Genomic DNA, 22686 nt, shown 5'->3' with positions numbered 1-22686 from the left:
AATAACTGATTTTTTAAAGAGGGGGCACATTAATTATGCATAAATGTGTTTGTAACCCTGCTACTTTTTTCTTTTCAGGCTATAGCTGTGAAATCAATTTCAGATTAAAAATAGATATGGAAAAATATTTATTAAAGTGCACATATATGAATAAAACATACTTCGGTACTTTCTATTTTTGAACTTGCAGGATTCAGTATCAAAGTACAGAGCATTGACAAGCAGTATAGTTTCTTTCTGCAGAACCACTTTACGAATGACATACTTGGTCAGCTTGTTATGTGTGACTATTCCACTTCAACATAGCTTGACTGGAAGGATAATTGATTAGCTTTTTTTTTTTTTTTTTACCAAGTCCATTGAAAAGACCAGAACAGAACTTTAATTTCACTTCATAAATTGTTATATTGGGCTTTTATAGCATCTGGTTAGTTCAAGCCAATCATTCTTTTGAGTCATAAATATAAAACTGTCACATAATATAATATCTTTAAAAAAATGAAGTCTTAAAACTTATAAAACTTATGGAAGCTGATTGTTCCAGTGTATAAACTACACACACAACAGTAGCAAAGAGCTGCTTTGGGAAGCTGTATTTACTGTTTCAAGCTATGGGGACTTCATTCTGAGGGCATGCTCTTCAGATGTATTTCTAATGATGATGGTTTGCCACTTGGAAATGTATTCATACCTTCTCCCGGAGCTCCACCTTGTGACTAGTGGCCACCAGCTTTGAGGCAGTTGGTTGTAATAACTAAAATGCACACTCTAGGAAGACCCTGATAACCCCCAGTTTTTCTCTATCATGGGACCTTACTGAATATTCATAACCACCTGATATTTTCTGCTCCTGCATTTCTTTACTGGTTTACTGTCCACTTTCCTTCATTAGAAAAGAAGTGCCCTGAAAACAGAGATCTCATGGACATGCTTACCCCAGTACCTCCAGTTTGTAGAGTGGCACTTGGTTCTTAATAGAAATTCAATAAACATTTATGGAATGAGTAAACCCTTAAATATTGATGGTGAAGTCATGTTTCTTTATAAGAAATTAATGAAGGAAGATAAAAAGCAGTGATTTTAAATTTATGGACAGTGGCATGCTTTTAATCATTATTTACCGACTGCACTTACTAGTTCAACACAATGGAGATGGTTCCCCAGAACCACAGTTTACCAAACAGAACACTCCAAATAAACTCACTTAAATAGCAAAGGGGTCTAATTACTGCTGAAGAATAATTTACCTAGTACTGCTCAACATATTCTTGAGCCTGGTTCTAATGGGACTATAATTCAGATCTTCAATTTTTCCCCTTTAAATTCAAGTTACATTTTATATTTTTTTGGTTGTTAGGGGTGTTAAATATTATTTTATACCTTTAGTTTTTAATAAAATCCATGAGTTTTAACAGAGTTAGGATCTCAATAAATTCCTTTTAAGCTTATCTCTAAGATATTTTTAACTATCAAACTTAGTCATCACTTAATGGAATATTTTGGGCCACATTGTGTGGTTGTTTATGAAAGCACACTGCTAACCAAGATTTTACTATTTAAAGAAAAGTAAATTTTCTTCTCCTTTGGTTTGAGAAGTCAGAAGTAATAAAAATGAGTCACCTGAAGTATTAGGTTAGAGCCCAGAACCTGTGACTTTTAAGCTTAGAAATCAGTACTTTCCAAACCCTGCTGTTAAAACTGATTGGATTAAAAAGATTGCATTAAAAACAAAGAAGAAACCTCTCCGAAGGTTTTTCCTTTTCCTATCACATATAAGTTTATGGCTTTACATTTTGTTTTACTTCCTCTCTTTTCATGGAATGAAAGTGGTTAAATGTCTAAATAGCTGAGTTTTAAAATTCCCCCAAAAATATTTGGTAGAAACAGTAATGCAAAAACTGTAATTAACATTGGTTTGAGAGTTTTTGAGAAGGAGTTTCTTTTAATAGTTCTTGTTTTCAGAATAATAACCATTGTGTAATTTTCCCTTTGAAAGAATAGGTCATAGTTGCGGGAAATGAATAAATCAACACCCTTCTAATTTGGTTATAATTCACTTTGAGATTATCATGTTTAGTGACACAATTCACAGTATAATGGCATCTGGTCTGTAAAGAAAAATACAGACAGGCTCTCCTTGAGGTCTTCTTTACTCGCCCACATGACTGTGGCTTCCTCACTGTTGGTCATTTTTCTCAAGATCTGAAATGAGAATATTTTCTTCCAAATGTCCTGCACTGAAGTTGGTTGTGGGATAGTAAGGATTCCGAAACTCCACAAGTCTCCTGAAGGCACCACTCCTGTGCTTGTTTATGTAGAAGGCAAGTGTGGAAATGGCCAAAATTGCTATCAGTGTCAGCGCTACTGCCAATGGTACGATGCTGTGACTTGGTCCTGAAAGAAGATGAAAAAAAGGGAAAACTTCAATGGCAATGAAGTACAATAGACACCCTCACATAGTTACTTTCTATTTTATTACTTCTAAGAAAAATCAAAATGTTCTCTACTGCTCCAAACATACCTTTTCCTGGATGTTCCTTTGCCATGCGAATATCTAAAATTAAATATAAAAGAAAATGAGATGAAGTTTTTCTTTTAAGTCAGTAAAATGATGTCATTGTTTGTAGCAGAGCTCAGCAAACTATGGCCCATGGGTTAAATCTGGGCTTCTGTTTTTATAAGTAACTAGAGGCCTGGTGCACAAAATTCGTGCAGGGGAGGGGTGTTCAGCTCAGCCTGCACCCTCTCACAATGTGGGACCCCTTGGGGCAGTCAGACATCCCTCTCTCAATCCGGGATCACTGGCTCCTAACTGCTGGCCTGCCTGCCTGGCTGATCGCCCCTAACTGCCTCTGCCTCAGCCCCTGCCACCGTGGCTTTGTCCGGAAGGTCTGTTTGGCTGTCCAGTCTAATTAGCATATTACACTTTTATTAGTATAGATGTTTCATTGGAAGTCAGCCACATTTCATTTCCTCATTGTGTGTGGCTGTTTCATGCTACAGTGGCAGCAGGACCGAGACCATATGGCCCCCAGAGCCTGAAATAGTTCTATCTAGACCTTTACAGGAAAAGTTTGCTGACCCCTGATTTACAGTAATCATTGTTAGTGCTTACAAACACATACATTGCCTTTTTTAAGCCAAAGAATTCCCATTCAGTCTCAGCACTGTGCATTTTGTTTGCAATAAAAATGTGAATAAACTATATCTGTACTCCCTGAATACTTGGATTTTAAAAGCTTTAGATGCTAAATAGGTGGGTCAATATTACATAGGGTGGAATCAAAATGAAGAATCACCCTCTGACTTTACCCACCTGCCTCCAGTTTACATATAAATCCTTTTTTTTCTTGACACCGGGATAACTGCCACACTCCTTCGGGGATCCTCAGGGCAACACACAGAGGAGGTTTGATGTGGTCCATCTCTGGCTTCCGAATGCCCCAGTTTGATTGGTCTGTGGGAGTTCCATCAAACCACTTCATGGTTTTATCTGTGGAAAAATTGCCGATTTTAAAATGACTATTGGTTATCTAACCTACGAAGACTGGAATAAACCATAAAAAGCAGCCCCTAAATTTAATGAGATTCTCTCCTTATCTGGAGCTTTTAACTCAGTAAATACAGTTATGAACTCAACATCACAAGGTAGGTATTAGTTAACTTGCCTTGTGAACAACTCTCGATTCATTTTAACTTAGTTCCAATTTAGTTCACCAAGGATTTCATGTTTGCTAACGTAAGTGTGGGTTTTGAAATATTTCTTATCATTATAAGCAACTTAAAGAAATCATTTAATAAACTAAACTAATAACATAGAAAAAATCCTTTGAAGTCCTAACATCTATGTCATTACAAAATGGCTCAATTTCTAAAAGAATTTTACAGTGAGTTTCTTTAAATAGCAAGCCAGTGGTATACCAAAGGGCGGGGCCATGGGAGAGTCCATCCATGTGTAGGAAATGAAGAGGTGCATTGTCCAAAAAGGATTTAAAATCAACAATAAAACTAACTAAAAGTCAGGCAGCTTTTTATCATCACGTGCTAGAAATTCTAAATGATGTCAGTGACTGAAATAATACTGCTTGCCAGGGTAGACCCACCCTCTACTTTGGCACACCACTTCTTTTATAGGATCTAAGCTGTCCCTGCCACTTAAAATAATTGTATTCACATGTGCTTTCAATAACCATCGTTTAAATAAAGGAAAAAACACTATGCTCTCATTTGAATATAAACTTTGGTTGTTATGGGTAGCAAATAATTTTAATAGCATAATTCATCACTGAAACATTAAACAAATTTAATACTATTTATTTTTCAATGCTTTTATGACTACTAAAATGATTAAATCATCAGACAAAAAAATTAGATTGCTTACTAAATGTTACCATCACACTCTATTGTGCTTTTTAACACCCAGGAACCTGGGGTATTTTCAAATGAATATGGTTTGGTGTCTATGACTCAGTCTGTGAACCTAAAGATCCAGTCAAGCATCTTCATGCAGATAAACTTGTTTGTTTTCATTTGGGGTTATTTCACAGGAAAGGATAGTATAGAGAAAAGGGTTAGCAATGTTTTTTTGGAAGAAATGGCTTTAACACTTGTGCTATTTTTCACAGCCACTCTATTCAAGGAGAGTTTTCTGGTTTGTAGAGGCCATTTTCACCAGCCTTGACCACCATGTGCCTATTTTTGCTCTCTCCTCTTTTCTACACCAATTACTTACTGTCATCGTCAAACTGAGCATTCAGCCAAACCATCTGGACAGAAGAAACAAAAACAGAGAGCTCTTCTAGGAGAAATGAATTTTCAGCCTCATCCTTGATTGTTAAAAGACTAGATCCTGTAAAAGACAAACAGCAAATGAACAAGTACTTGTGTTCACATGTAAATACAATTTTAAAAATGTTTCCCATACCATAATTTGTAAAGCTCAGGCTCTGAAAAGTGAAAATTTCCAGTGTATGTAAGTGATTTTTGTTGAAAAATGTTAAAGCAAAACCACATTTATTAAGAGAAACAAGCTTTAATCTCAGAAGTAAAAGCATAGAATATTAATTTTAGGGAACATAAAAAATCTGTAATTCAAAAGCATTCACATAGTTACTTTCTATTTTATTACTTCTAAGAAAAATCAAAATGTTCTCTATTGCTCCAAACATGCCTTTTCTTAGATGTTCCTTTACCAAAAGAACATTTTGTTTGGGAGAGGAGGGAAGTAGAGTATTCTGAGACATCATCTTAAGTTTTATACTGGACATTTAATCCTATATAATAAAAGCCTAATATGCTAACTGTCCGGTCTACTGGTTGGCTGTTCAACCAATCAAAGCATAATATGCTAATGATATGCTAAGGATGCTCAACCACTCGCTATAATGTGCACTGACCACCAGGGGGCAGACAGTTGACCAGTCACTATGATGTGCACTGACCACCAGGGGGAAGATGCTCAATGCAGGAACTGGCCTCTGGTGGTCAGTGCACTCCCACAAGGGGAGCACCACTCAGCCAGAAGCCGGGCTCACGGCTGGCGAGCACAGTGGCAGTGGTGGGAGCCTCTCCCACCTCCGCTGCAGGCAGGCAGTAAGAAGCGAGGGGTTCCGGACTGTGAGAGCCCCGGACTGCGAGAGGGATGTCTGACATCCCCTGGGGCTCCCGGACTACAAGAGGGTACAGGCTGGGCTGAGGGACTGCACCTGTGCACAAATTCATGCACTGGGCCTCTAGTTTCATACATGAACCATCCTCCAAATAAATGCAATACTATTTATTTTTTCAGTGTTTTTATTGCTGCTAAAATCACTAAATCATCAGAAAAAAATTAGATTGTTTACTAAAATATCATGAAGGAACACATTGACATAGCCCATGGACACAGACAATAGTGTGGTGAGGGCCTGGGGTGGGGCGGGAGCCGGGTGGAGGGGTTAAAGGGGGTAACAGGGGGACATATGTAATACTCCCAAAAATAAAATTTAAAAAAGAAGGAACACATTGAAAGTATGTTACCATCACAAAAGAATTACCTTCCTTTTTGCAAAATTCATGAGCAGCTTCAAAACTCATACTGTCTAGGACCGTAGAAAAACTGTAGCAATTACTTTTGAATTTTATCCAGGGAATAGATGTTTCAGAGCACAGCTCTGGGTGTCCAAATGGTCTTGTTTCTATAAACAAAAATCAGTTATGATTTCAGTGTGGTGACCGAGTTGAGATGAGTATTGCATTACATTCTATGAAAGACCAAGATAAATATATGTAATGAGATTTTCATGGTAATAGTTGGAAGAGTGGTTTAATATACATGATTACAAAACCAGGACTGGTTTATAGCATTTCTGGCAGAAATAACCTTTACCTGCACATCACAGGGTATAGAGGCTTAGTCTGGGTGCTGCCTGGGTGAGGTGGCTGACTTTCATGTTTACCATTAATATCACATTGAGGGATATGATTCTTAGAAATACTGGCAGCTGAAAGAAGCTGGCAAAAGGCAATTCCAAAGGCAATGTACAAAATTTATTACATGCAGTGCTGCATATTATAGATTTAGCAAATCCTTACCTGCTAATCAACCTATTAGAGAAAATAATGCATTCAATAGTGTATCATATAACATCACATCAGATCACATAACACAGGGAAATTTGGGGTGGACTTTGCTTCAGAGGGCTAGCACAAGAGTCAGGCACGTCACGCTGAGATCCTAGGTAGATGGCTGTGGGCCTGATATGTAACCTCCCTATACTTTGGTTTCTTTATCTACACAAGAGATCTAACAACATCTTTCTTACAGCTTGAGAAGTTCAAGTGAGATAGTGCCCGATGTTTCTAAAGCACTCAATAAATGCAGTGTTGTTGAAAGGGAAGGCTAACTCTTATGGTGTTTTAGAAGCAGGATTGGCTTTTCCAAAGTATATGACTTTCAGCCTGAATTATTTTGATCTGAAGGTACATAATGTGCACTCTATTTGACTTATCATATCCAGAATGTAAAAAGTAAGTGCACTTTTACTAAATGAGAGATTCAAAAAGAGACCAACTAGTCTTAAGGACTCTATATACACTGCAGCAATCAAGGGAACGAGGATCTGGTGTGATGGATAAACATCACACCAGAAAGCAAGGAAACTTGTCTGCTATTATTGGGGCTGTTGATGGACATCTGTGAGATCTTCAAGAAGCTATTTAATGTTCTGAATTTGTTTCATCTTTAAAATAAAGTTCACTTGGCCTGGCCTAGCCAGGTGAACTTTAAGTATAATGAGATGTTATTATCATCTTAACATTTATATATATATATATCTGTGTGTGAGATATAGACATAAATATCATTGCTATTATTATCACAATAACTCTAGGATCCTATTTATTGTTGACTTACACATAAATCCCCAATCTGGCATTCAAGGTCGTTGATTCTCCTAACCCGCATTTCTAACTGATTTCATACCTCTCCCTTAACCATAATTTGTGATGTAGGAAAATCTCAATATCAGCTCTGCCTTATACATGCTCAGTACTTCCTTCCTTCCATGTCTTTGCCCAACCTTCTCTGCTCAAAATGTCCCACCATTACCTCGTTTATATCCCACCAATTCTTCAAGGGAAATCTCCACAGTTAAGTCCTTCAAGAAGTCTTTCTACATTTTCCAAGTGGATATGATGTGTTCTTTTCTTGCTAACCCCCACAACACTTGCTACCTCTCATATTGTTTGGTAGCCCTGCCTTGTATAACAGTTATTTGTCTGTACATCACCTACCAGACCAAAGGCTTCTTGAGGCAGACACTCCTTACTACTCTTCCTCCTAGCTCCTGCTTAGCACACTGCCTGGCATGCAGTAGGTGCACAGTACATATGTTTTTAGTTGAATAGAATTGAACCTACCAGCAGGTACATGACAAATGGCTCCTTGCAGAAATGTCTCACAGGCTGTGATACTCCAGAACCCACTGGTGTCAGCAAAACCACAGTCACCCAGGAAGGATGGCTCATCCTCTTTCCAAAAAGTGAAGGAGGATTTGGCGCCATCTAACCACTCAAAACTGAGACCATCCTGTGGAGGGAAACGGAGCCATCATTTCCTTGCCAAGACCGCTGTTTGGGCATCACCCAATGCTGTGTGGGCATCCCTCACTCCATACACAGATTTGTATTTCCACATCTTAGATTTCTATTTCAGGGGGTCTAGGACAGCTTGTGCATATGGCCTGACAAAAAAGAACATCTGCCTGAGAGATGTCTTCTTTAGTTTTGGGGCATCCTTGGCTCCCTGCCACCGTAATTTCCCAGCAAGCAATCAGAGTGAAGTTGGATCAATACCTTGTTCTTTACACCAAAATAAATTTCAGAATGATCAAAGATTCAAACATAAAATTGAACATACAGGAGTGCTAAAGAAAACTTGGCTACATATTTTATAGTCCTAGTGTGGGAAAAATCTCTCCAAGTCTGATAGAAAATCCAGAGGCCATAAAGCAAAAATCGACTACATAAGTTAAAACATTCTGCAGTATGAAAACACAGTCAGCCATAAACACCATCCTTTTACCTATCTCACTGGCAAGGATTAACATTTTGAGATACCCAGTGTTGGCAAAGATGTGAAAAAACTAGATATTTTCATACACTAATGTTGGCATGTAAATTGCAGGGACTACTTGTTACAATTCAAAGTGTACTGAGCAACTTCATTTCTGGGAACTCATCCTACCTGCACAGGATATTTGTTGTGCATTGTTTGTTATTGTGAAAACTGGGATGAACCCAGCTATCCATTCAGGGGAGAATTGTTTAATAAAGTGTGATGTATCCTTACATGTGTTAGATTTTTATATACTGACATTGAAAGCTGTACAAGGTATATTAAATAAAAAAGCAAGTTTAAAGATATAGCATATCTAGCAAGTTCTCATTTATATTTAAAAAACAATATACATGTTCATCCATTACATTTACATATATGTGCCTGTGCAGAAAATTTCTAAATGACACACCGGAAATGGTTAACAGTGATTGACTTTGGGGAGTAGCACTAGAGGTCAGGATAGAATTGATTTACTTTCACTAATTTGAGTGTGTGATTATTTTTATTAAAGACAAAAGGAAACTTAAAAAAAAACACCCCACCTTACTCTCCAAACTACATTCCCAGAGGAGAAAAATAACCTACATGGTAAATGTCAAGGGATACTGAAGTTATTAATGGCCAACTTTCTAAACAGGAAGCATGATTTGTTTTTCTTGGGAATTTCTTAAATGCAACAAATTACCCAAATAAAGGTGCTTGAGTGTAGGATGTGTTCCAGTGCATGAGGAAGCATCTTGAAATTTCTCAGAAAATTTCATAGAAATTTTGAAGGGCATTTATTTACAGAAACTAGGCAAGTGGATATTTACTCTAAGAAGGTGTCCATATTTTGTGGTCACAGGCTGCTCATAAGGTTGGTCAGTAGTTACTGCATAAACCAATGGCCTAAATGTTACATTTACTATTACTTCTGGGGAAATTTTTTTCTGTGCTAATTTCAGTGGCTTGCCTCCTGAGGAAGTAGATGTGAAACGAGGTGAGGTGAGGATTGTCCAAGGGGTCTGAGGACACGTACATCTGCACTGAACAGTCCAATCCAGTGGGCATGTCCTAGCCGGTTGAGGATAACAGTGAGGAAGGACTGGTGATACTGATCTGTAATGCTGGCCAGTTCCGCTCCGTGCAGCATGCAGGCTCTCATTGCTGTGTACCACGACATATTTGCACTGATTATTTTATAAGTTTTGTTTCCATAGTCTAAGATGTTGGGGATGGGATACATATCAGATGTATTTACACCATGTCCAGAAGTATCTAGAACAAGAACAACAACGAAGATCATTTGCAGCATCTGGAGGAGGCAGGGGGAGGCAAAGCTTAGCATGGGAACCTGTCACAATGGTCCATGCTGTTGTTAACAGCAGTGTTTTTCTTCTCAGAACGGACGTCTTCAAACCAAGGACACTACCTGAAAGCACAGGTGATGCTAAAGAATTCAAACACTTAGGACATTTAATGAATGAGTTTCTTTAAAAATATAAACATATAATAAATGTCATTTCTAGAAGGTTTCCCATTTGAACATTTTTTGTCAAACTGACCACGCTGGTGGAAGGCATGAGACCAAGGTAGGTTTCCTTCTGCTGGCTCTCCTCGTTCGGCCTAACACATGTGCTCCTGCAGAACTTGATACTTACAAGAGAATATTGGCATATGCCACGTCATCATATACTGCACTGCAGACATAATTTACAAGTGAGCATTCTTAAATATAACACTTTATTAAACTTTTCAGACTGTATGATCGTTATCATGTTTAATGTTTACATGTATACATACATAAAGAAGCTTAAAAATTAATTAACACTTAGAAATACAGCCTAGCAGGCATGACTCAGTGGTTGAGTGTCTACCTATGAACCAGGAGGTCACAGTTTGATTCCTTGGAAGTCAGTGGTTCTGCTTTCTACTTCTGAGATCTTTTTTAGGAAGAGATAATTTTATTTATTTTTAAAAATATATTTTTATTAATTTCAAAAAGGAAGGGAGAGAAACATCAGTGATGAGAGAGAATCATCCATCGGCTGCCTCCTGCATGCCCCACACTAGGGATCGAGCCTGCCTTTTTGTTCTGTATCATATTATGTGCTTGATAGGCTAAATTTTGAGAACTTAAAATACAAAAACAAGGTAAGGGTTTCTTAAGTGTCTGATCTAAAGTGGCTTGGATTTCTTTCTCTACACTGGTTTCACTCCATTTGGGCTTGAAAAGGAGCATGATAAGGTGTGACTCAACTCTAGTCCTGACCCTACATGGCTAAGAAACCTTGGGAAATTAGTTAATCTCTTAAAACTTCACATTTATAGTCTGTAAGGTTAGTAAGACTTCCTAAGAGGGGTGTGGGTAGAATTCATTGAGATTTCTACAAGGAGCACTTACTCTGGTACCTGGGATATAGTAGGCACTCAATAAATGTTGTTGCTTCTTCTCCCCTCTCCTCCTGTTGTCACAATATTCCAAATAAAAATGACAAAGTGGGACTTCAACTTTTACCTGAAAATGTTACCTCAATGCATGTTGTAAAACCAAAGTGAAATTAACCAAGTAAATTGTGATGGACCACACTTTTATCATCTGTTGTTGTTTTTTTCTTTCTTTCTTTTTTTGCTAGAAGTCTGTATGAAGTGTAAGGTTATTTATATAAAACCAAATATCTATTTTAAAATTTTAACAGTTAGTAAAGTTAAAATGACTAAAATTTCTTGTATATGTGATCCAAGCACCCATTTAACTGTGCTCCCCCACTAATGTTATACATCTGTATTTTCACCTATATGAATTTCTCCTTATGTAGTTAATTCCATCAGGTTTCAAAACATAAGTGACTTTGAGCAACCTGATTTTGCCACTCATTTCTGTGAAAAAGAAATTGGAAACCAAGTTCCAAATTGGGGGTGTTGACTTTGCCCTTGACTCTTTTTATTCAGACATTTTATCTTTCGTGCAGATAAAATTTGAGTAATCACTGTAGACTATAAGAATTTGAGTAGTTGAATAATATGGTTTGGAAATAACAATAAAGAGAGTCATTATTTATTAAACATATATAACCCAATATATACAGAGAGCCTGTGAAATAGTTTTATTCCATTTAATAGATGCAGAAGTAAAAGTTCAGAGAAGAAAAGAAACTTGACTGACCATTTATTTACAGAGGTAGGGCAGGAACCCAGAGCGGTGTGAGCTCCAGTGCCCACGCTCTCCACCACCACTACCCTATGCTACCTCCAAAAGAACATATACATTGTTCACCCCCAAATATCAAAGAGAGAAAGTGGTCAGGAGTACATTTCTAGAAGAGATCAAACTCAAGGTCATGGAATGAAATAACTGTATTTAATTTGAGTGCGTTACTTATCTTTTCTGATCCTCAAGTTCCTCATTTGTAAAATGGGGAGACTTTTATCTACTTCCTAGATTCGTCATGAGGATTTTATGACATAATGCAGATAAAGCCAAGGCACAGCGCCAGGTACATCATAAGTATGCAAAGACATGGCATATTGGAATTATTTCTCTCCCTGCAAGACTCTGCTCTTCTCATAATACTCTTGCTATAACTGATCTGGTATTTTCTTTCAGTTCCCAACCACTATTGTGATTAAGTGATACCGGTGAACCCAGGAAACAGGGTTTCCCTGGAGCTGCTTTTCCAAGGATGGGTTAATAATTAACATCATTAAAGGGTCCAAATGTATGAAACAGTAAGAGTTATAATTCCTATTGCAAGTAAGCATATATACTAGGTTACCCAGAGTTCCACACAGCTCCAGACACAAAGCATGGCCTTCTAGGGTTGCATAGTACAGGGAAACCTAGCCCTCAGTGAAAGCATGAGCTATGAGCTATTGTTGTTGTCCTCACTTACAAGGCATTCACACTGTTCATGGACCCCATTGGCTACTTGTGGTAGTATGGTTTTGTTACTTCACACCACAAGTCATTGGGTGTTATCACCATCAGATCGAGAAACGTGCTGCATGCCATGTTTAGTTACAAAGACCATTTTTGGCATTCCAAGACAGGAGTAAGTATTGAGTTGGTTTCTTTCCTTGATTCTTTTCCAGCATTTAGCAATCCTTTTAATTGCCTGAACAGACATATAATCCAAGAACAAAGCAATAATACCTTTTAATATGACCAAATGGATGCCTAAACTTGGCTGTCACTCATGTGGTCTTTGCAGTCTGTAGAACCCCACTAGAGGGCATAATCCTGGGTTAGCGAAATTAAAAGACTATATGTGTATAAATCTCAAAAAATCAGTGTCTGGCACTGTTAAGCTATGAAACTGTCAGTTATACAGCATGTAAAACAAAATGGAAAAGAAGAGTGAACCATATAAATGAAAGGAATAAAGAAGCAAACATTTCTTACCCTGCATTTTCTCACAAACAAACCCATAACCTTCTTTTCCACAGTCTTCAAAATACCATTTTCCAGTGAAATGAAAATTAGCATTACTTGACAGCAAAGCACAGAGAGGAATGTGCTTTTGAACTTCGGTGGTGTTATGACTTGGAATCTAAAAGAATAGATTTTTCTTAAAGGTAACATATAACATTATCATAACACCGACATTTTTATTAAGGACATAATTTTAAAAATTCAAACACCATTTTTCTTTTGTTTGCATTTAATAAATCTGTTCACAGATCACTTCATAACCTAAGACATAAATAATTCTTGTGATGAGTAAAGTAATTACATTTATGGAACATGTGAAAATTATATATTGCATTATTAAAATGAATATATTAACAATTGACTAATAAAAATTTATGCCTATAAAATATAGGAGGTATAAAAAAACTTTAGTAAACAAGTCTTGAGCAAAATCTCTTGCCAATTTCTAAAAAATAAATCTTAACACTTACATTTATTATATCAATTGGAGACCAGTTAGAATATACCACACGCTTTCCACTTAGCCATTTTTCATAATCATCATTTTGTAGCCCTATCCACACATCAGTGGTCTGTCCATAAAGATTCATAGTAATGAAAGCTGAAAAATAAGCATACATTATAAATTTCAATGCTATATAATCCATTTGGGTAATCAGCCAATTCTGTTTATAGCTATGATTTTATTTAAATGACAGTAAGACGTAATTACTAGTCAATTGTCAGAATTTGTTATTTTGTCCTTATTAAGGTAATGCAGGCTTTCACTTTTGTTTCTGTTTAAATTGACAGAAATTAGCTGGTGAAGCCTGGGATTTCATCGTATCATTAACAAAACAATTTCCAATGTTCATTCAATGCCTTTCTTAACAAAAGAGAATTTATTTCCTATATTTATACTAAGTATATAATTCCCTAAGTATCTAATAAAAGCATATAGGTGAATCTAAAGGAATCTAAAAAATTATGCCATGCAATTATAATAGATTTTATCTCAGATTATTTTGGTCCTTTGAAATACAGATCAGATCTATCTATGTCTTTATTCTCTTTACTATGACTGGTGAGACAAAAGGTTCCAAACCAACAGTTTATAGGCAATGCAGTGCATGAACTTTTATAGATGTCATGATCTAAACTTTATAGGTAAGAAGGAAAAATTCATGAAAATACTGATTTGGAAATGTTAGTATTTTGGGGGAATAGTTTAATAAATACTTGAATAAAAATAGTTATTTTTGCCTGATGAACATTGACTACCTTGCTCCAGCTTGTTTTCAATGGTGACCAGTGTCCCCCCTTCTTCAACACAGAAATCTTGAGCAGACGTCCAGTTCTTCTGATCACTTGGGTCTTTGGGGATTTTCACCAAAAGGCACTATAAAAAATGTCAACAAAACAAAACAAAAACCTCCATTCATTTCCATATTTTTATAATGAATTAAAAATTTCCCAAAGATACCATGGATCAGCCTTGAAAATTCTTTATACATATATACATATATGTATATATATGTATATATGTATATATATATATATATATATATATATATATACTTTTTTTGCTCAGAAATGACTTTTTTTTTTAATCCTTTGAGCTGCTCCAAGGTGTGAAAATAAAACAAAGAGGACCAGCTTTCCGGGGAAGTGAATGCCTACCTTGCACTAGCATCAGGCAGGAACAGAAGCAAGGATGTGTTTTGTCCTGCAGGATATCAGAACAATGTCTTCTGCTCACTGAGAAATAGTATTCCTTCTAAAAATAAACCAGCCTGACTGCAAAGTGTAGTGTGGCAGATTTCATCTGAATCTGGCTAATATTGGCTTAGTTCAGTTTCAATGGCAAATACGCTTCCTCACTTGAAGTGAGAGAGAAATACTAGGGAGTCAAAACTACATTAGTATTTAAATTCACTATGAACTTGGAATCAGCCATGTGGTCAGCAAGTGCACAAGGAAGAGCCAGAAAAAACAAAACAAAACATGAGTCCAGTGGGAGGAGAAGCTAGGGCAGGACCTAGGGAGCCCAGGAAGAAGACACAAGGAGAGGGTGGTCAACATTGCTAAATGGGACACAAAAGGAAGGCTGTGGGATTTGGCAGTGAGAAGTGATCGTTGCTCATGAGAGACTCAGTCGTGGTGTAGCAGGGGTTACTCATTACAGGAAGAGAAATGGAGCAGTAACTACTCTAGGAAGAGAAATGGGAGTTGAAGAAAAACTTCCCACTCCCAAAGCTCAGTAAAACTTAAACATGTTAGTAGGCCAGATGGAGTCAGTGGGGGAGGAAGGGGTATGGGGGGGAGGGGGAGGGAGAGAGAAGAAAGGATATAACAACAGATCAGGCTAAGTTCCAGAGAAGTCAGGATAGACTTTATGCAAAGGGTACTCCATCGGGATAGTCTCTCATCAATGAACATAAACAACTCTGGTTATTAATAGGTCAGATTTCAAGATCTTGCCATTGAGAAAATCTCAACTACAAGATAATTCTAGGGTACCATGGAAGCCTGCCCTTGAGAGAGCTTCCTTCCCCAGCCTCCTCTGGGATGACATCCTTACCCATTTTTCCTTAATTTCTAAGTTTGTCTGCCTCCCATACCTTCCCCTGCCATAAATTCCTTCAAAAGCAGAGACTAAATGTTGTCCTTCTTTGAACATCACAACAAAGAAGGTCACCAATTAATATGTATGGAATGAAATACAACCCAATAGAATTTGAAATTGCTGTCAAATGACATTGTGAGATATTCTAGATTTAGTCCAGTGGCTGTCAATTGGGGCCACTTTGTCCCTCAGGGGATATTTTGATAATGTCTGGAGACATTTTTGGTGTCACATCTCAAAGTGGGGGGACTGCTATAGGCGACTAGTGAGTAGAGATCAGGGAGGCTGCCAAACATTCTATAATGCACAGGTCAGTCCCCCAGAACAAAGAATCGTCCAGCCCCGAATGCCAGTAGTGCCTCTGTAATTCTTTTCAGGACTCGGTCTGATCCTGTCACTCTTTAGTGCAAACCCTTCAGTGATTTCACACTGCTTAGTATAAAAAGCCTGAAGTTGAGTTACCAACTAAGAGAGGAAGTAAGTACATTTTCAATTCTGGCTTCCTTTACCTTGTTTGCTTCACAAAGAAACAGAATTGGTTATAAAAGATTTTAATTTTACAACAGCTGCCCTTTTATCTATTTCCTTCATTTTTCCTCTTTCCTATAATTACAAATTCCAAAGAGAGGCACATACTAATTATTAGGAAGTCTTATCATTTAATGTGAATTCACCTTGTGTTCAGATAGTCACACTAATGAACCATTCATAAATACCAACGAACCTCATAGGTTCAGTTAGCTCAGTAAATCTCTCCAGAAAACACACACACACACACACACACACACACACACACTCACACACACACACTCTCACACACACTCTCCCCTCTTCCTTCTTCTTTCCCCCCAATATTGGCTTCAGTCAAGCTTGACTGTGGCACATTGCCAGGACTTCATTGTTTCTAAAAATATGACATATTTACTAACACGCTTCAAAATGGTGTCATAATAATTAAAGCAGACCAGCAAGATGAAGTACAGCATCCTTAATTTTAAATTGTTTATTTGCTTGCTAATTTACAAAATGTGGTCAAGTTGAATGGATCTCTGATTATGACTGTGAATGAAGGATATCCTCCTGTATTCCAAACAAGTTTTGAACATAAAGTTCTCTTTTGTTTCAAAGTCATTTCCAGCTTAAAATCTGAAAATAGAATTCATGCTCCACCTGCCAAACTCGGTGCCTTCCCAATGTGCTGACTGACATTGAATGGCCCGGTCAGTGCTACATTTATACCAGCCTAAACCTGGAGTCTTCCTCACTCTCCCACTCCATCATCCCTTCAATCCTATCACTTGGAAATCTCATTTCTCAGAGTCCCCCACCATTCCCACTGCCCCACATTCTTTATCACCATCATCTTAGTTCAAGCTACTAATAATCTCTTGCCTGGACTACTGTAATAGCTTCCTAACTGCCCTTACCGTTCTAACTCCTCTTCCATTCTATATTGGCACTGTAGCTTGAGTGATTCTTCTCAAAATTCAGTCCTGATCATATCCTTCTTTGGTTAAAGCCCTTCAAGGATTTCCCATTGCTCTTAGAATAAAAACCAGAAACTCTCAGGTGATATAACCCTTGCCTACTTCTTTTATCTCCCCTCTCATATTCAGGATCTCTATGCTTCCTTCAATTTCTTAACTATGTCACATCCCCTATCACCACAGCACCTTAGCACATGCTGTTCCCCCTACTTCTAATGCTCCCTGTCCTTCAGACCACTTCAGTCAGGTCCTCCTATTATACATTTTATAGAACTTTGTAACACTTGTTCATCATACATGTCACAACTTTAAATTATACAGTATTTACCTGATTGATTCATTACTGCTTATTCCCCCTCAAAGCTATAAGCCCCCAAAGAGAAGGGATTGTTTATATTTTTCCTAACCATTGACTTACCAATATCCAATATAGTTAAATGAATGAATGAATAAAATGCTGCGAATTTGAATAAATTTTTTTAAAAAGAGGAGTGTTTTTTAAGGCTATGTTGTGCATGAAATAAAACACTAGCAAATTCCAAACTAGGTGGCTCAAGACAGCTATTACCACTCAATTCAGGTCCTTGAATAAAAATATATAAATAGAAGCACAAAAGTTAATCTAACAGAGAGAGAGAGAGAGAGAGAGAGAGAGAGAGAGAGAGAGAGAGAAAGAGAGAGAGAGAGAGAGAGAGAGAGAGAATTTCTTCCTCCTACAGTTCTGCTGTGACAAGTCTCTTAGATGAACCACTCCTCCGGGGGTAATCCCTGGTCAAGCCTCTTTTATACCATCAAACACAGAGGAAATAATTTGTAAACATTAGAAAAGGAGCTTAACTTCTGGTATCTCAGTTTTAAAACTCTAAAAGGTGGCCCTTAATCAACCAAGTTTCTTTTTTCTTAGAAATAACCAATAGAAATTAATCCTAGGAAGATGACAAACAAAAAATAAAGTTCGATGGGACATAATATATTGCAACTCATTCAGAACTGTGATGTGGGCAATGCTTGTTATTGCTGTCTCCCAGTTTTCCTTCTGTAGCTTTAAAAAAATTAATCAGGGGGACCATGCCCACGGGGCTTTCCACTCCTCTCAGCTATCAATCAACTTTTCTAATAATCTGATAAAGTCACTATTCCAATGTGTAGATGGCAGACGAGTCAATCTCAGAAATGTTTCTCTTAAACAAAATAAAGGGAAGTGTTAAGGCAAATGTGAGCAAGCCTCTTGTGGTGGGATTTTAGCCATTCATATGCAGGGTAAGGCACTGTAGGGTGGGGAGGCACACTTGGGGGCCTGAGCCCTCGCTCTGTAAAAGGTCACCTTCATGTGAAGCCTGCTGTGATGGTTTCCTTAGTAATCAAATCCTCTGAATGACTGGAAGACCAAATTGTACTACTGTTGCATTGCTGGGCAAGTGTTGGCTACACATTAGAATAACTAAAGAAGATTTTAAAAAATACTGATACCTGGATCCCATGCCGATCAATTAAATCAGAATCTTTAGAGTGTCACCTGCACCTGGATATTTTGTAAAAGCTCACCTGCTGAGCCTAAATATAGGATCAGGGGCGTGAATCCATAATCTAGCTGTTAGTTCTCAATAAAGGCTTTTTTTTTTTTTTTAAAGATTCTGAGCTATGTGAAGGAGTTTTAATCCTGCTTCACAGACAGCTTTGGAAAGCCCCTCTCCTCTCATACTTTGCTCATGCCCCTTTCTATTCATTTCGAAGGAAGTATTTGCTTGCTCTTTGCCCTGGGTCTGCTCCACTGTCATGCTACCAGGCCCATGTATGTGTCTGCATACTCCCTGTGCCTACACACGAGGAAACATGGAATAGAGCTAAGCCGTTTGGCTAAAAATATTTGGGGAAAGATAATAGCCAAGTACTGAACCAAAAGGAACCGTTGTGATTTATTTCTCTAATGCCAAGAATTTGAATCGCAATTAACATCCTCTTTTATTCATGGGAGGAATGATGAGTTAGTAACAAAAACAGTTGTGTTCATGTTTTGGGGTTGGTCACTGTCTGTATACAAAAATGTGATATTTAGACAAGAGAAGCTTTTTTTTGTACCTGTTCTCTAAGACCACTGCCAGGATGCACTTGTTATAATAGTAGCAAAAAAACTAGCAGCTACAAGAATTAACTATAAGTGGATCAAAACCTAAGTATAAGAGCTTTTTTAGAGAAAAAATATGACACCAAATGCAAAAAAGAAAAATTAGATAAATTAGACTTTAAAAACTATGCACTTAAAAATGGTGAAGATGGTATATTCTACATGACATGAATTTTACCCCAATTTAAAAATATCAGTGGGTGCTCAATTAATGTGTCTAACATCCAAATGGCCCCATTTCACAAATTAACAATGAGAGGAAGATCACAAAGGAGAGAGAATGCCCTGCCAATACAACTGAACAGACAGATTAACAATTGGCTGTCGATGAGCAAAGAGCAAACATTTATAATTTGGGATGCATTTTAATGACTTTCACCTAAGGCCTATAAAGTTATTTTATTATAAAACGTTAGGAGTGGAGAGGAAGTCTCAGCCTTAATTGGAGGCCACATCAGAAATAATAAATCTGGTTTACAATATCCCCACTAACAATTCAAAAATTTTTCAGCTCTGCATGGAAGCACCTGCTTTATGAGGCTCACGATCACATTGACTGAGCTATATTATTAGTGGGTCAATGTGATCGTGAGCCTCATAAAGCAGGTGGAGCTCTCTGCAGGGACGTGTCCAGGCAGGGAAGACACAAGAAGGGCATGACGCAGCCTGGGCCCCCTGAAGTTAGTTGACAACTCATTGGGAGCAGGATCTGGATGTACACATGCACACATGTGCGCGCAGGCACACACACACACACACACACACACACACACACACTTTCAGGGGTCACACTGGCATACAGCATAATGAGTGACGGAATATACAAACACTGAATATACAAACGAAGGGTGGTGTCAAGGCTGTTTCTCACAAACACTTCTTATCCCAAGGGGGTTATTCCTAAATGGAAAACTTCTCAAATCTCTTGAAAGTTGTGACAAAAATATTCCAGGTCCAGTGGACAAATCATGGGTTTTCAAAGCCACACCCACTTTTTGATGACTTTCTAGAATTGATATCTACAAAAGGGAAACAAAGGCAACTTTTGAAAGTAAGTTTACCTTATAGTTTAAATACAGCCATCCTTTGGGACACAGTCCGTGCTGCTTCGGTGTATCTTTCTCTTTCTCTATGGGCCAAAACCTTTTTCGCTTACAGATGCTGGGCATAGAAACTGAACACTCTTCACTAGCCCAGAGTCCTGGAGGGGAAAACGGGTTAGAAATGACTAGAACCAAGGGTAACGTTCTCTACTGATCAGTATTTTTATGACTGCCTCAGTTTATCAAAGGTTGTTTTTTAAATCTAGAAGCTGAACTCAATTTAACTACGAATCATAAAGTTCTCTAGTGACCAAAGCTAATTGGTCAAGGGGCAAAAATCAGTAATTCTAATTCAATAATGCAAATGCAAAAATATCTAAACAAATACTGCAGTTGAAATCATAGAACTGATTAAAGTTCTAAGAGTATTTGGCTTCATTGGGAAAATAATATTTTGTAGAGTACTGCCTTTGTTTTAAAATATTCAACTTCAATGTAAAGAGAGAAAAAAGACTCTAAAACAATAGATGATCATTTCTACTTTATAATTTGTTCGAAAATATAATAATGTAGAAAAAGTAACTCACAAACCTCTAAGAAAGGAGCACTTCTTAACACTGACTGTTAAACAAAATAGGCTCACATCTAGACATACCCGCAGGAAACGTATCCCCAAAGTCCTTAGCCTCCTGGAAGATGTTTTTGAATTTAGAAGAGCTATATTTTCAGAGAAGATTATAGAATGTATTTCATTAGCATTCAAGCTATAATTTCAGAACAGAGCAAGGATGCATGGAAATTGCAAGGGCAGATTCAGTGTTCTATGTGAGAGATATAAGCCAAAAATATGCTGGCATTTTGAAGGCGGGGCTGGAACGCTATTTTAAATGCAGATTAGCTGCTATACCCCCAGAATCACAAAACAGCCTTTCTTGTAGGCTGTTGTGACACCTGCTGGCAAAAGCGAGCCGATTAACCACATGGTTTTTCTTTTCCTGACTTTTCTGTAGATGCCCTTGCATCAAGGATTGCTTTCCGTATTCATCCTGCTCCTGACTTTGGGCACAGGTTTGTTATGGATCTGTTAGAGTCGGGAACATCATTACCTTTTACTGGATAAAAAGAGCGGGGTGGATGTAAGTGGGCAATCTATCCAAATAACACTGTACTGATGAGTAGAATTTAAAAAAGGTCTTCAACATAAATATAGTTCTAAATCCCACTTGCAAACAGTTGGCGTTCTAAAGCAAGCAACAGTTAATGCCAGGTATTTTTTCCTTATTTTATTTTATTTATTTTTAAATTTATTTATTTATTATTCATAGTATTACAGATATCTCCCATTTCCACCCCCCTTGCCTTCCCTCCTCGCAGCCCCTACCCACTGCCCAGGTCTTCATTACCCTATTGCCCGTGTCCATGGGCTATATATATAAGTATATAAGTTCTTTGGTTTACCTTTTCTCTTTCCCCCAACCCCACACCGAGGTATGTCAGTCTGTTCCATGCCTCCCTGCTTCAGGTCTTATTTTGTTGGTCAATTCATTTGCCAGTTGTTTTTTTTTAAGGAATACTGAATTGAATGAAATTTTTTCTTAAATGGGAAATTGGCAGTAAATTTCTCAGAGATTAAAGATCTGGCCAATTATAAATCGGATACTAGAAAAAGATTAAAAAAAAATGGGCTCATATTGAAATTTCATAGAGAACAGTATTTGGCACACATATTTTTGACCCACTTTCAAAGGACTCATTTTTGATGCTTTTTTATTTAGTTCATGAGGAAGGCCTTATCTGGATGTCAATTAATTTCAAGAACATGAATTCATGGAATAAGCTGTGGGAATGGCTGTTCTTAAACCTGAAGATGAATGAACTTGAACACATTAAATTCAAAAGCAAAACAACCAAACAAAACTTCCTCACTGAGCTAATGCAATGAAAGAGAGATGTCATGCCTCCTGAAAATTATCAGTTTGTATTATAAACCTAGGAATAGATGAATGAAATAACCTGTTGTGGATGAAATGAAGACACATCTCTGGCTGTGGTTATTCTTAGGCCCTTCTCTTTCTTTGTCCCAGTTCTGATATATTAGGGGTGCTCCATCTCTCCAGCTGTAGGAAAATTAAAAATCTTAAGGTCTCCTCTCATTCTGCATTTTCAGGCTTCAATACCATTCTTGGATATATATATATATATTCTCCTATATAATAAAAGGGTAATATGCAATCCTATATAATAAAAGGGTAATATGCAAATTGACCCTAACAGCAGAATGACTGGGAATGACTAGTGACTATGACACACACTGACCACAAGGGGGCAGATGCTCATTGCAGGAACTGGCCCCGGTGGTCAGTGTGCTCCCACAGGGGGAGCTCTGCTCAGCTACAAGCCAGGCTGATGGCTGCCA

At 37.6% G+C, this 22686-nt stretch overlaps 1 protein-coding gene across 3 annotated transcripts in view; it reads right to left on the bottom strand.

Annotated features, from left to right (window-relative positions):
* Positions 1-290: 290 nt before the first annotated feature.
* PLA2R1 (phospholipase A2 receptor 1) overlaps positions 291-22686 on the bottom strand; it is a 113005-nt gene continuing 90609 nt past the window's right edge. For all 3 annotated transcript variants that reach the window (XM_036319998.1, XM_036319999.1, XM_036320000.1), the window contains 12 exons: positions 22284-22387; positions 20289-20428; positions 14271-14388; positions 13481-13611; positions 12981-13128; positions 9618-9856; positions 7900-8068; positions 6036-6176; positions 4733-4849; positions 3317-3493; positions 2522-2554; positions 291-2394 (listed from right to left, as the gene is read on the bottom strand). In XM_036319998.1, coding sequence (XP_036175891.1) covers positions 2177-2394; positions 2522-2554; positions 3317-3493; positions 4733-4849; positions 6036-6176; positions 7900-8068; positions 9618-9856; positions 12981-13128; positions 13481-13611; positions 14271-14388; positions 20289-20428; positions 22284-22387 — 1735 coding nt within the window. In that variant the 3' untranslated portion in view covers positions 291-2176. The remainder of the gene's footprint in view (positions 2395-2521; positions 2555-3316; positions 3494-4732; positions 4850-6035; positions 6177-7899; positions 8069-9617; positions 9857-12980; positions 13129-13480; positions 13612-14270; positions 14389-20288; positions 20429-22283; positions 22388-22686) is intronic.

The sequence above is a fragment of the Myotis myotis genome, unplaced genomic scaffold (genome assembly GCF_014108235.1).
Source record: "Myotis myotis isolate mMyoMyo1 unplaced genomic scaffold, mMyoMyo1.p scaffold_m19_p_8, whole genome shotgun sequence".
In the NCBI taxonomy this organism is placed as follows: domain Eukaryota; kingdom Metazoa; phylum Chordata; class Mammalia; order Chiroptera; family Vespertilionidae; genus Myotis; species Myotis myotis.
Note: the sequence above shows the minus strand (reverse complement) of the source record. Positions and strands in the feature narration are given on the sequence as shown.